Source organism: Anopheles maculipalpis, chromosome 3RL (genome assembly GCF_943734695.1).
Source record: "Anopheles maculipalpis chromosome 3RL, idAnoMacuDA_375_x, whole genome shotgun sequence".
Classification (NCBI taxonomy): Eukaryota; Metazoa; Arthropoda; class Insecta; order Diptera; family Culicidae; genus Anopheles; species Anopheles maculipalpis.
The window spans coordinates 54,613,727-54,628,337 of NC_064872.1; the positions used below are offsets into that span (position 1 = coordinate 54,613,727).

Below are 14,611 nucleotides of genomic sequence, written 5' to 3' on the forward strand. Positions count from 1 at the left end.
CAGTATCATTACAGGAAATATACTTCAGTTGCACAGTTTCATTTTATCAAACGTTGCTATCTTCTTAAAAAATACTGCTCACTTTAAATTGTACAAATGTAATCTTCTGTAGGAAACCCATTTTCATTCGACAGTCGGTCAATCATTCAAGTCCCTTTAGCCTACGATGAACGCCGTTAGTCAGTAGTGGTTTCACAGCATCAGGGAAGGTTCATGATCGGTGGATCCGCGTAGTCCTTCCACAGCATTGTTTCGGCGGTGCGATTCGTTGTGGTGGTAGTTGTGGTGGATAGCATCGGCGTGCTGGTACGCCTCAGGGCAAGATTTCCATATGCTCGCAAAAGTTCTGTAATCATATTGATAATTAATTTTTCATCAGCCTCACACAAAAATGTAAGCTCATAAGCTTCTTATGTAACAGCTTTTTGCTAAGACACCAATTACTTATTGCGGTCAACACGTTTGTTAGCGACAAATGTAGCAACAATTCATACTATCGATGTTGATTGTAAGGTGTTATTACGTAACAAGTGAATTGAAATAACCGACACTCCTGCCACTAGCAATGCAGATGCTAAATTACGAAGAATTTAACCGCTGTGTAAGCGCTATTGAAATCGCAGCCTTTTTCCCTGTGTGAAGCTCATATTTTTACTGCATTACCATGTCCTTGTAGTGCTTCTCGCTACCGTTGGGTGTTGCAATGCACTCAAATCAAGTCATACGTCACACGACAGCAAACAACTACACAGGCAACAGCGAATGAAAATGCGTACCCTTTGCTACATAATACCTGATTGAGTACCGCAACCACTGATCGGTTCCTGGTTTACTCGACTCTTTCGATGTCTGCGGAACATTTCTATCACAGCCTTCCTGTGGAGAAGGGGTTTTTGTACAAGCGAAAAAATGTAACACATCCTAAGCCAAAGCATCGGAGCACATCGTCGCATACCTAAAGTTTTGCCCACTGATACAGTACAGTATAAAGTTGATTCCGAAGTTGGTGATGAAAAATAAGTAGCAATAGTACTGCACCAGCACGGTAAGATACGAATGGCCCGTCTGCAAGAAGGGAGAAAAACAAGATACCATGGTGGATGAGATTTTTCACAATTAATAACTGTCACCGGCGGCGGCACGTATGAGTGGGCATTTTTTTCTGCTCTCTCTTGCTCTCCTTCCCATAAAGGATCTTCGGGGACACGGGGATTTTCTTGAAAAACGGCTTATTATATTTTTCCCATCTATCAACCCACTCACCTCGACAAATGCCCGGACGCGCATGACGTAGCTCGGTAGATTGAGACACACAAATACCGAGGACACGATGAGCAGCATTTTGGTGACCTTCATCTGGGAGTGTAGCATCCGGTTTTCTCCTGTGGGCCGGTCACCGATGTCGCCAGTCACCACCGCCGCACCGCAAAGGAACAAACAGAGTATGTTAATGAATCGTGTGGCTATGCAAAAGTGAGCCCGGGCCCGGGCATTACACATTCCCCATACTCATGCTAGTACGCCTCAGGATGCCATTCCGTCCGTTCGGGTGGGTGGAAAAGTATTGGAAGCTTAGCTGCCGTCGGATTTCTAAATTCGATGGTTTTCTGTGTGCACGGCAAACAAATGAAATGTTGAAATTTATTTGCAAACCCCAACACAAAATCCATAACGCGTTGGAGCGCGACTGCGTTACCTTTTGGGCAGGGTCATGTTACGGCGCAATCCGGCGAAACGCCACACGGTAAAGCTGGTGACGGAGTTAAGGACGACGATTATGGTGAACGGCACGACAAACACTATCACTGTATCGATGTAGTTGAAAATTTCCATTTGAGACTGTGAACGGGGAAGCAAAATGGTAAAATAGTAAGCTTATTACGTGTGAACGATGCAAGCGAAGTGCTTTTCAAATGTGAAAGTCCGCGAGTTCTATGGGAAGAACTGTCAGTAGCACGTGTAATGAGATTTTACATCACGTTAATCAATTCCAGGCATGATATAGTCTGTTGTAAGGCTTTACATAGCAAAATCTAAATTAATTATAGTATTTTGTTTGAAACTGTGCAATGTTGGCTTCCTTGCACACTTTTCATGCACACCAATAATACTGAATTAAATAATTCTTCATAATTACAAATCCTTGTACAGCTATGGATCGGTATCTGGTGATTTATCCACTTCACTACGATGGTACAACGTTGGTGTAGATAGCGTATTGAAATATTCTGAGAATATTGACACAATATTGAGCAATTGAAGATAAAGATACGTTATTTAACAACAGTCTAAGAATTGCTGAAACATCTCTCTGCTAACTGATTACAGAAAATATAACTCCATTTCGCCTTTGAACAACACAAGCTTTCTAGCTTGTAGGAGCTTTTATAGAAGCATCTTTCAACTTGGTATTTGCTTGCGTAACTATTTTTTTAGATGAAGTCCTTGCATTGGTTTACATTCCATTAATTTATAAATAATGCCACTTGTTAAGTTGAAAACCATGTTTCTTTGACTCTTTTATGTTGCTCGTCTGACAATTTCAAACATTGCTCTTACACGCTCTCATTCAAATGATAACACATGTATTCAAAAGGGTGGAGCTAGTTATTCCACTACAGTGAAGGGTTACATTTTAGGGGCTTGTTCAGGTTCAACTTCGTTTTGAAAGGTCTATTTTAACAGTATGTGCCGTGCGCCGAGTGAAAGCATTGCACTTTGAAGGATAGTATTGTACACGAATTGATTTATTTTACCTTTTATAAGGTGTACGAGATTAATTCCAAGGCCAGAAAAATAACTCCACACCATGGAAGCACTTCGATCTTCATGTGCAGAAATGGAAATTAAGTGCAGTGCCATTGAATGATGATTGGATAATGTTTTATTTTGATACTTCAAGATGCGGTCGACATCGCTCAGTTGAACCGGTTTTTCGAATTTTATCTCCGATACTAAATACTTATTCACCAGCCCACAGGAACATATTCGTTTATCGGTAATTCGCTGTCCAATTGGCCAATCAGGAACGTTTAATTGTACATTTTTTTATTTAAGCTTTCATTTTACAGCATCATAGTTTATTTTTAACGAACCTGACAAGCAATAGCTCCTCTCAGCTGCTGTTGTCGATCGAGTATTACTTGCACTATATTTAACTCTTATCGTGCAGATTTTTGATAATAAACGTGAAAGTGTGCTATATGCTTTGGAGTATTTGTCACATATTTTCTGTAGTACCAAGTGCTTTTTTGCCGTTCGGAAACACTATGAAAAAAAAACAATTTAAACCTATTATAATTAAATTATAATAGGTTTACAAACAAATTATAATTAAATGGCTGTACGTACAGTACTGGACAAAATAATTTATACGCTTTAACTATTCTCAATATTTTCTTCAATGTAATAGTTACAACAATGCTATTTTTAGGAAATTTGTTGCCCTATTATCAGGCAATAATGTTGTAGAAGTGAAGTTATTAGAATTACGCATGACTTTCTAAATATATGCTATCTTTCAGGAAAGGATGCGGATCAGCATGGACAAAATAAATCATACACCAGATTCCTTACTCACAAGTTATGCTTATATCAAATATCTCCTTTTATTTTTGAACCCTTAATCTTTGGTATGATCACCCTTTGGCTTCAGCACCGCTTCCAATCGACAAGGCATACTTTCAAAGAGAGTCCGTAGATATTCTGGATCAATTTTCTCCCACGCTGTTTTCAAAACATCAAAATAGTCGTCTTGGTTGGAGATCGATGTTTTGTCCAACTTTATCGTCCAAATAACACCACAAATTCTCTATCGGATTCAAGTCGGGAGATTGGGGTGACCTTTCGAGCACCTTAATTCGGTTAGATTTGAAGAACGCAGTTGTTTTTTTGGACGTATGTTTGGGGTCGTTGTCTTGTTGAAAAATGTAATTTGTTTCTAGGTCAGTTTTCATTCAACAAGTTAATATATACATATGCGGTCAAAATCCCCTTGATATTCACTAAACTTCCGACTCCAGACCACGCAAACGATCCCCAAACCATAATGTTCCCCCCTCCATGCTTTACCGTCTTCTGAATGTATAGTTCATTAAGTTTTGTCCAAACAGCACATACTTGCTTTCTCCGCTCCACAAAACGCTTTTCCAAAAGCCTATGGACATCCCGGCGCACTGTTTGGCCAATTCCCATCTCTTCCGTTTGTTTTGCACGCTTATGAAAGGGCGCTTCGATGCCAAACAACTTTTCAAACCACTCTCGTTGAGGCGCCGGCGTATAGTACGACGATCGACATCCAGATTCATTGTTTCCTTAATTTCCCTGGAAGACAACTTAGGGTTTTGCTTCGCCATCCGAATTATTCTCGCATCATCACGACGGGTCGTTACGCGATGACGTTCTTGTCCAGATAAGTTGCGCACAATTCCAAAGGTTTCGAGTTTGTTTTCCAGATATGAAGCACAGCTCCAATAGAAATCGAATACTTTTCAGCAATGTTTCGGAAAGCAAATCCTTTGTTGCGATCGCTTATAACCAGATTTCTCACATCGAGCGAAATTTGTTTTCCTGACATTTTACACTTTTCACATCACGGAATATTTTGATCCACTAGCTTTTCAGTAAAAGAACTGTCAAAAAAATCACAGGGCTGCTAGTTTTACAGTGCTGCCAGAACGTTAGTTAATGATGACGACAAGAAAAAATGTTTTTGTAAGCGTATGATTTGTTTTGTCCATGCTTAAAAACCAACTGTTGGCTATAACAATTTCTTGTATGCATATAAAGCTATTTTTAATATTTTTCTCTGCAATACTTAAAACTTTAATGAAAATACAATAATTCTTCCCAATAAATTATTGTTTTTATCTGAAAAATAAAAAAAATACTCCTCAAAGAGCTTTTTTACTTTGCGCATGTGATTTATTTTGACCAGTACTGTAGGTCCTCTTGATAGTTTGATAAACTTACATTGTGTTTGTGGGAAATAAATAAAATGTCTATCAACTCCTCCGAAGATATTTTTCGAATTGCTGTTGTTTTGTCCAGTACGATTTCTTTTATGTTAAATATGTTTCAAAACCGTTACGTGATGTTACAAGGTTTGTAAAATAAACAAGTCCTGTGCCATGAGGCAACTTTGAATGTGGTTTTCAGATATTTGTGTTCACTAATTTGAATCTCCGTATAGTTAAAAAAAAATTGGTTTATTGGACGTGCGGTTTTATTTTCCCGCTTTTGATAATAGTCTTTTCCTTCTATAATATATTGAAATCAAAACAAATCGGTTTATTTTTAGAGGCTTTCAGACTCTGCAACTACATTAGCCACTCTTCTATGTACAAAAAAGGTCTATGCTAATACAAAACTATTGCAGATGTGGCTTATCTATTAGTTAAAACTGTTGCTTAAATTTCTCTATATAATTTTCTGATGCGTAAAAATCTAATAAGGCGGTTCTGATGCAGTTTGTCGGGTGATAGAATTGTCGCGTAATCGGTGTCTAGTTGGCAGGTGGCTCGATGTGTTGTGTATTCATGGCAGTAGATGAGGATGGAGGGTGGACGACTGGATTTGCTGAGGATGTAGGAATGAGTCAGGCATGTATTTCCTATTGAAAGGCGGGATAGGACTCGTTGATGATGGTTGGGTTTGGTATCTTCCCATAAATTTATAGTTAGAGGTTAGAGTTTAGAAAATGTGCTTGACAATTTACTTTCCTCGAATACCTGTGTCATCTATTTGGAGCTCAGTGTATGAGGTTTAATTTACGAGCTTTTATTTTTGTTAGGCGTGTCAAAGAAATTTCCCTACGATGTCAAACCATTTATTTTAAGTCAAATTCATGTGTTGTAGATAGTTGTGTTTGAAATGCAATTTGCCATTTCAGAATGATGTTGCCACTGTCCGCCATCATGCTGGCCATATAATGGTCTGCTAGACATACAACATTTATTTATGAAACTGCCAAATCGGTACTTCTAGCTTCAGAGGGATAGTCCATATAACATACGATCTACGATCTACGATCTTCCGAGTGTGTATAATCCCACACAAGCCCTTGAGAGCGTCCCAATATTTAAATTATTCGTTACAATATACAACTTAATGAAATCTGCTTCTAATTTTATGTACATTATGTACCATTGTTTGAAGCTTCATTTTAGAAGGCTTGTGTGTGGCCGGAATGATTCTGGGCAACTCCCTTTGGAACTTATTTTGAAGTCATGCACAGTAAGGTACCTATTACACCACGAGGCCCCGTCGGCGATAAGGTTTTGGGTAGATAGTAATCCTTGTAGGACTAAGACGCTTGGTGGACATGGTCCACTGGAGGACAAGACCTCTTGTATTACGCAGGATCTTAGCGGAAGCTTCTTCGTCTTCTTGGCTTAACGGCCTCTAATGTCACGCCGGCCATCAAATGGTTTACTAGAGTCGCCGATACCACGTAGTTGGATAATCAGACCGCACTACGGGGGGGCGGTCCGGATGGGATTTGAACCCCGGTCCTGCTATTTCAAGACCTATACCACCGGGCCGCCCCATTTGGGAAGCGGAAATGCAAAAGCTAGGATGACTTAATTCCTTCTTCTACGAAATCTTTTCTTAGATAAGTGCCCCTTTCACTATGAGGTTAAAAATCGAGAACGAAGCGTCTCTTGAACGTTCACTTGCACAACGATTTCTCCTAGGCGATAAAGTCTTTGGACTCATGGACAACGAGGCTCCTAGCGACCACCCAGTGTTACACCCATCTCTGTTTTTCACTTATTTAAAGACTTTGAGTTTTTTTTAAATACATTCGCCTCTCTACATTTTTGATGAGCAGTAGTTTTATGTGGTACTTACGTAAATCCACAAATAAATTGTTCCCCAAACGATTCGTGACATTCATAAGGGAATTATCGTACCTATCATTATAATTTTCACCCTCATCATTAGACACGATCATGACCCACCAGCATTTTTGAGAAAATAGAATTAGAAGTGCCTTATGATAAATTCTTACAAATTCATGTGCGGTATGGAGAAAAGCATGTAAAGTCATTATACTAACAAGGAATGTTCGGTCAAAAATGATTTTAAAAACCAGAAAAAAAACATTGACCTTTGGTCGGCCCTATAATTGATCCGTTCATAATTCATCGTATTTTTCTCCCCCTAATTCCATACCGTTGCTGCTGAGAGCCTGTACTTCACACAAATTGGGCCTGTTCACTTTTTCGAGGGATGTTTCACGTTGCCACGCTACCAAACAAACTGAAAATCCGCTTTCCAGTTCTAAGTGGTTTCCGTTCGCTGATAAACCACCATTTCGATTAGATTTTTCGCTGCCGAAGACAGATGCCGATGCGTTCGTACCTACGCATCGTGGTGAAGCGGCGCTACTTCCGGCTCAAGTGCCGGCACATGGTACCGGCTCTGCACGCCAAAGATTATCCAATTATAATCAGTTTTCCAACGCGTAATAAGAAAAGACCTGACTGTAAATCATGTTTGTCTTCTAGCGGAGTTTTTACCATCGCGAGTCATCGAGTATTTGGATTTCCACGTGTACGAATTTATGCGTCGGCCGCAGTTTTCCTTTTGATGCTAAATAATCGAGAGAAATCCATCCCGAAAGGTTGGGAAGTGAAAATGAAAGTTTGCTTTTTTTTGTTCTCGTTTTATGCTGCTGCTAAATTTTCCACGCGCTTTTTTTTACGTATCGCAGCTTTATCCATCATTTACGGGACAGTACATCGCACGGAGTCAAAAGGGGTTTTGAAAAATAAAAACCAACCAAAAAATGAAAGGTATTTTGGCATCTTTCATGCGTAGGGTTAGATCCTTTTCAAATGTCAATGCAGTCCGTGTAAAATGGTCCATTCGGGGTTGTTGTTTTCTTTTTTTTTGTTTTGCTGTGCGACATGACCTGATTGAAATCTGTGTGCTATTCAGACCAACTCGAGACAGGAATAAAAACGGACAGCTCTGTGATGCATTCATTAAAATATAAGTTGCCGTTTTTGTAACAGCACTAGCGTTATAAATTAATTCGTTACAGAGCGCTTCATCCAACGAATCATCCTTGGTGTGACGGGTTAGTTCTTCAACACTAGCGGAAAAATATTCTGCTTTTTTGTAGGTTTATGGTAAGCATGAAAATTAAACAAGCTTCAAAAGTGCATCACATCCCAATGGCGTCATATAGGGCACTTTCAATTGATTAACTTTTATTGTTTGCCCTTTCAATTGATCACTTTTGTTAACGATGCTTCTGTTGTTGCATCCAACCATCTCCTGCTAGTTCACATGACGAGCATCAATAATCTTGCAACCTTATATATTTATTGCACAATCAATAAACGAACACAATAACCGTAATATTGCATATTGTTTGAACAACTTTCGAGGCTTCTGTTGAAACAAATAACATCATCAGCAATGTTCAATGTGTAAAGGTAATATACATTGTATTATTACAGTACAACAAGGTACAATAAGAAGCTTAAAAAGTCCAAACGCATGTATAAAAGCCGTGTAAATGCAGAGAGCTCGGTATTTTTTTCCACTCGTTTCATTTTAACCATTTTGCTGCTTGTATACCGCTTCCGAGCGTTGGGCCGGAAAGGTCGGAAAGTTCGGTCGGAAGCAGTGATGCTGCTGTTTGTTTTTCACATTCACAGATCGCAACGAGCGGTGTGAATTCGGCCAGACCAGAGTCGACATGATCTAATATGCTTCCAAAGTGTGTGTTTGTGTGTGTCTGTTTGTGTATTTTTTGTTTGTTGGTGGCACAGAAAAACAAGGTTTCCTCCCGCAAATGTGCTGTTTCAAATAATGTTCACCAGGGTAAGATTTTTTGACTGCTAACGCTGGGTTAGTGGTGAAAGGGTTTATTAAAATTTGAACCAAAATAGCATCAATTGACGTGACTTCTATGCGTATAAATTTCCATAAAAATTACGTTCTCATAGTTAAAATTTAAATTCTAAAGAAATTATTACAAAGTTGCGTTCCATTTTACAAAACGTAAATTGATTCATTTGAAAGGCTTTTATCGTTTTCACCGACAACACGCACCTACACACTCATTCGGTATGGCATCACAAGCACCAAACACCACTGGGCCACTTGCTGGCAATTCTATGCTGGATATCAATCGGTAGCTATTAACAGACCACACATCCTGCCGGGTTAATGGCCAGGACAGCGAGTGCGGTAAACTCCGGTACGCTTTATCTGTGTGGAAAGACCGTACCATCGACCGATCATACTTTAATTGTAATTTAATTCTGTTAACAACCCGACTGGCCTACGCCTGGGCTAGATTGCATTAAGCATTCAGCATCCCCCAGGCTTATCTACCACCACCCCGTATTAACCCGACTACCGGATAAATGGATATCGAAATCAATCGCCCGCAGGCTCCCATTTTCACTGTCGTGGGGGCGCTTGTCACTTTCCGGTCACACTTGTTAATCCGGTGACTGACAATGGTGAGTCTTTTGCCTGTCTTTTTTGGTGGAAAAGTGTGCAGCTGGGCGGGGGGGGGGGGGGAGAGGGGGACTTAGGGAGATTTCTAAACGCTTTCGGGGTGGTATAATTCCTGCCGCTAAGCTTCCTCGAGCAGAGAAAGATTAATGTTTATTCAATAGCTTCTAATACTGTACGGTTCATTTGGGTAGTGCCACAAACGATGGGGCTTTTTTGGCGTGTGGGAGGGGTTGGGACAGTTGGTTTATTCCTTCTCTTTCACACGAGGCTGTGCGCTTGGTACACCATTTGTTACGAACGAACGAACGTTCAAGTTGCAAATTTAACAATTTCCAACCGATGAAACGTTTATCGTACCGAAAGGGAAACCGAATGGAATGGAAATGTTATTAAAGAAAAGGTTCATTTGGTGACTTTTTCTCGTCATCTCGCCCTTGGGGGTTTACTATCTAACGTACCGTGTACTCCTTCCGCATATCGCAGATGGTGACATTGCTTCGCTCCGAGTACTGGGTGCCGGCGTAAAAGATGTACGGCACGCTGTGCACACTGCCGACCATCGTGAGACAGGCGATGATAGTTTTCGCCCGCCGCACCGTACACCAGCTCTGGCGCTTCAGCGGATATCGCACGACGATGAAACGCTCGAACGTGAAGGCCACCACGTACCAGACGGACAGGAAGCTGCTAACGCCACTCGTATACGTAAACAGCTGGCAGTACGGCTCACGTGTGTAGATGTGCACCTGAAAGAAGCTCAGCCAGGTGACAAACAACCCGACCAGATAGCACGTGTCGCTGATGCCGAGCGCGGCCAGATAGTACGACGAGGACAGCTTCTTCAGCTTCGTGTTGAAGAACACCAGCACCGACAGAATGTTTCCGATGCTGCCCACCACCACCAGCAGCGGCATGTAGTAAAAGTTGAGAAAATTTCCAATCAATTCCATCACCACCTCCGTCTCGGTGAGGTTGAGGGCAGCCCCATCGGCCTCCATTGCCATGCGGGCATCCGCCATCGGGGGCTGCACGGTACTTCCGTTTAGCATGGCCCCCGCTCTTGTTGCCGACGTAGTCGTCAATTGTCACTCACTGATCTCACTTCTCCACAATCACACATACACACACACACACACACGCGATCAGCCAGTCCACGGAAGTACTTGAAGCACCAGCATTCCGGAAGCAGCCGGCTGTACACTACTGTCACCACTCGCTACCGATCGCACAGTGTGGTTGATCAGTTTTGCTGTTATTCTACCTCACACCGGTAGGCATGATCACATGCCCACTCGAAGCCGCGTGTTTGCTGCCAAATTCAAGCCCGGGTTATCAGCAACTGAAGCGCACCATTCTATCGAAATGTGCCAAATGGATAATAGATTCACGCTCGTTCGGTGGCGGCTCGTCATCCGGTTGAAAACCGCGATGAACACGCACACTGAACTTGTGAAATTGGAAGGGAGACTGATACGCGTTAGTGCGCAGAATTAGACTTCATCCCTACCATCCGATTTTTTCTTGCCAGTTCATTCGCAGTACTTGCGCGGTTGCGGATATCCGAGTTCTTAAGCATGAATGGGTTTATTCATTCTTGGTGAAACCGAGCCTAGCCTCGATTAAGTTCTACGATGCTTAAGACAGTTGTGTTTGACCGTCTTGTCGGGAAGATGTACCTCACAATGCTCCACTTAGGTTAACGAACGATGTGACCAAACAAAAATATCGTCGTGGATTCAAAGTTGTGGAAATATGACTTATTCCAGACAACATTACTTCGGCTTCATTATGTTTCATACAAATAAATTGCATATCCGGGAAGATATCCGAACGTGTTAATGTGTACCAAAAAAAAAAAGAGGAAGCTCATTCGCGAATGTTGCTTTTTATGTTGAGACTCCAGTTTTTGTTTCGCACTTCCCGCAACGTTCCGTTATAATCATGCTCGAAGGGATAAACAAAAAAAAAAACGACGATGTCCTAATAACGGGTGTTTCCACTTGAAATCCTTCCCTTGATCAGAAATCGGTTCGAAGAATGGAATTTGTGATAAATGAACAGTGGAACGAGTGAGCAGAATGCGTCCCAAATTAAACGTCGAATACTTGCCCCCCCCCCCCCCCCTTCCCCCTCCCCGAGTAGTATTTTCGCTCCAACAAATGTTTTCTGTTATGAAAATCGTTTCGCCATTTAGCTGCAAAGTACCAAAGAACCTTTGACCAAACTCAATCTCATTACAATTGAGCCGCAGGAAGGCAGAATGCGTAACTGGTGGAATTTTTGTTTCATACACATTTCCCCATTATAACTGATCTGAACATCGTACGAAAGGTATTTATAGGAATTCATTTTTTTCCGCATCTGCATTTTCATCATCGTACCGTCAATACGATTACATTTTTGCCTCCAGACATCCCATATACCCATCGAAAACGAATTCGATGCCACTTTGCTTTAGTTATTTTCCGGCAAGGTACTCATGATATGCTGCTCGTTTGAAGTGTGTTTAGATTACCTCGCTGCTCAGACCGGTGCTAGTTCCAGCCCTGCTAGCGGTTGGAAGTATAGTATAGAATATGTTTGTGAATTGTATTAGTTATGTGTTTTTCTTTCTGTTTTACTTGAAGTGCTTTACACGCCACCATCGACCTGAAGGCACCGGTTGGCCCGTTTCTCGGCACAGTTTCATGGCGATATTTTTATGACGTGATAAATGAATTATTCTTTTATTTCATATCATCTTTCCCTGTACGGGTTTGGGTTAGGATCACGACTGGACCGAGGTGGACTTTATCTTCATGGTTCGGATTAATATCACGACTAGACTCGGAGATGGACTTACTGTCTACCATGTGAATATGGCTTGGAAGTGAAAGGAATCTTATCGAGCTAGCACTAAACCAGCCCAAAACGATGGAGAAGCTTTTTGAGGCATAAAAAATAAGGAGAAGATTGAGATTGAAATCAGCAGAAGAAGTATTGTTGACCACGCATAATAAACCATGAAATAATACAAAACATTCAAACGGATTTTACTCAATATTTTCTAACACAGCTTGTGGATTATTCTTACATAAAAAGTGTTTTTGCACTTTTGTATTCATAAAGAGGTCTCATAAAAAAATGAAGGGTTTGGAACAGCCAACAAGATTGAGAACATAAAATAAATCAAATTCCTGTTGCAAAATGTTGCAAAATAATTGTAACATTTGATTCAAAGATCAATCGTTCGTTCGAATCTCACCGGGGTCTGAGGCAAGGAGACGGACTCTCCTGTTTGTTGTTCAACATCGCTCTGGAGGGTGTCATGCGAAGCGCGGGCTTCGACATCCGGGGCACGATTTTCACCCGATCTTTCCAATTCCTTGGCTTCGCGGATGACATCGAGATCATCGGACGGACAACTGTGGCGGTATGCGAGGCGTACAACCGACTGAAACGCGAGGCCAATAGAATTGGATTGAGCATCAATGCGACGGAGACAAAATACCTGCTTGCCGGAGGCTCAGACCGTGATAGAGCCCGACTCGGAAGCAGAGTATCAGTTGACGGCGACGATCTCGAGGTGGTAGAGGAGTTCTGCTACCTTGGTACGATCGTAACTTCGGACAACAACGTAAGCAGCAAAATCCGAAGGCGCATTGTTTAGGGGAATCGTGCCTGCTACGGACTCCACAAACTCCTGCGATCCGGAAGACTCCAACAACTCCGGTAGTCCTCTACGGGTACGAGTCTTGGGCTAAGCAGACGGAGGACACCAATGCACTCGCCATTTTCGAACGGCGGGTGTTAAGGAAGGAGAATGAACCACGAGCTAGCTGAGCTGTTTGGCGGTGCTGATATCCTGACGGTAGTCAAAGCTGGAAGGATACGTTGGCTGGGGCACGTGATGAGGATGCCGGACTCATGCCCCACCAAGAAGGAGCTCGTCAGCGACCCGTTCGGCACGAGGAGTAGAGGAGCACAGCGAGCTCGTTGGCTGGATCAAGTGGAGTCTAATCTGTCGGAGATCGGATGCAGCCGTGGATGGAGGACTGCACCCCAAGACCAAGTTTCCTGGAAACTGATTGGAGACCTGGCCATGTCGACACGACGGGCTCAATCTTGAGCAGGCCAAAGAAGAAGAAGATTCAAAGATCAATTATTAACCATGTTCTTAATACCAGGTCACGTTGACCATCGAATGGCTTACTAGTCTTGTCGATACCACGTAATTGGATAGTCAGTCTACGGGAGAACGGTTCGGATGAGATTTGAACCGCAGTCTTGCCGTTTAAAGACCGGTCCCGTTGTCGCCCTGTCACGGGCCGCCCGTACTAATATTCAAAAAGGAATTTTACATTAACTCCTGTTTTGATGCGTGTGTGATTTATATTATAGAGAAATATAATATCGATAAAACATTTGTTTTGTTTTATGTTGTTTTTATTATTAAACACTAAAGTACCTCAACCGAATATCGAGACCGTAGCGGCGCTGGTCTGTCAAATCGCAACACCGAGTATTGAATCTCGAGACGGACAGGATCAATCAAATCTTCTTAAGTTGCTTGGTTCTCCCAAAACAGTCTTGAAGCGGTCCGGTAGTACGTCGACACTAGCGCTTGTTTCAAAATGAAAATTCCAGCTTTTCGTGAGTATTTTTTTTAATTTTCTTTTTTGAAACCTTAAGAACCTTGCACATACAGAAGCTGAAATTGTAATTTTAAATGTTGTGTCAGTTTCACATCGATTCCACCAGTTTGAAATTTCCCGTGGCCCATGGCCTTTATAAGTCTAATAAACCATTCGATGGCCAGCGTGACATTAGAGGCCGTTAAGCCAAGAAGAAGAAGTTCTCCCAAAATAGGTATAGAGACTTACTCTGGTGACTTCCTCCTTTACAAGCCATTCTCTTTGATGTTCAAAACGATAAGCAATAATTTACTATCCTGCTTTCTCTTCTTATTAAACGAAGTAAAGCCATAATGGCACTAATGATTGATGAGACGAACCTTTTTTGTATTTTAAAAATAATTTAGACAAATATTAATTATTTAAGAAACAAACTTGAAGATTTTCGGATACTGCAAATTTCGTATTGCAAATTTCGGTGAAATTTCGTATTGTATGATTTATTACTAAACAAC

The 14,611-nt window shown here is 41.6% G+C and overlaps 2 protein-coding genes across 2 annotated transcripts in view; one reads left to right on the forward strand and one right to left on the reverse strand.

Moving 5' to 3' along the window:
• LOC126563180 (selenoprotein F) overlaps positions 1–14,611 on the forward strand; it is an 805,869-nt gene that overhangs the window by 674,745 nt on the left and 116,513 nt on the right. The window lies entirely within an intron of this gene.
• Positions 209–10,575, reverse strand: LOC126562444 (neuropeptides capa receptor-like). Its single transcript, XM_050218956.1, has 7 exons — positions 9,942–10,575; positions 1,697–1,839; positions 1,510–1,607; positions 1,264–1,382; positions 956–1,065; positions 777–876; positions 209–346 (listed from the first exon to the last, which is right to left on the reverse strand). The coding sequence occupies exons 1-6, from the start codon at positions 10,530–10,532 to the stop codon at positions 783–785; spliced, it is 1,155 nt and encodes a 384-aa protein (XP_050074913.1). The 5' UTR covers positions 10,533–10,575; the 3' UTR covers positions 209–346; positions 777–782.

What these genes read in the sequence shown, in the direction of transcription:
- LOC126562444 (XM_050218956.1), bottom strand. Translation starts at nt 10,532, where the DNA reads ATGCTAAACGGAAGTACCGTGCAGCCCCCGATGGCGGATGCCCGCATG. An exon ending in CCTGAGGCGTACTAGCATGA is followed by an intron (nt 1,383 to 1,509) that starts GTATGGGGAATG and finishes ACCGGCCCACAG; the next exon opens with GAGAAAACCGGATGCTACAC. An exon ending in ATCAGTGGGCAAAACTTTAG is followed by an intron (nt 877 to 955) that starts GTATGCGACGAT and finishes CCTTCTCCACAG; the next exon opens with GAAGGCTGTGATAGAAATGT.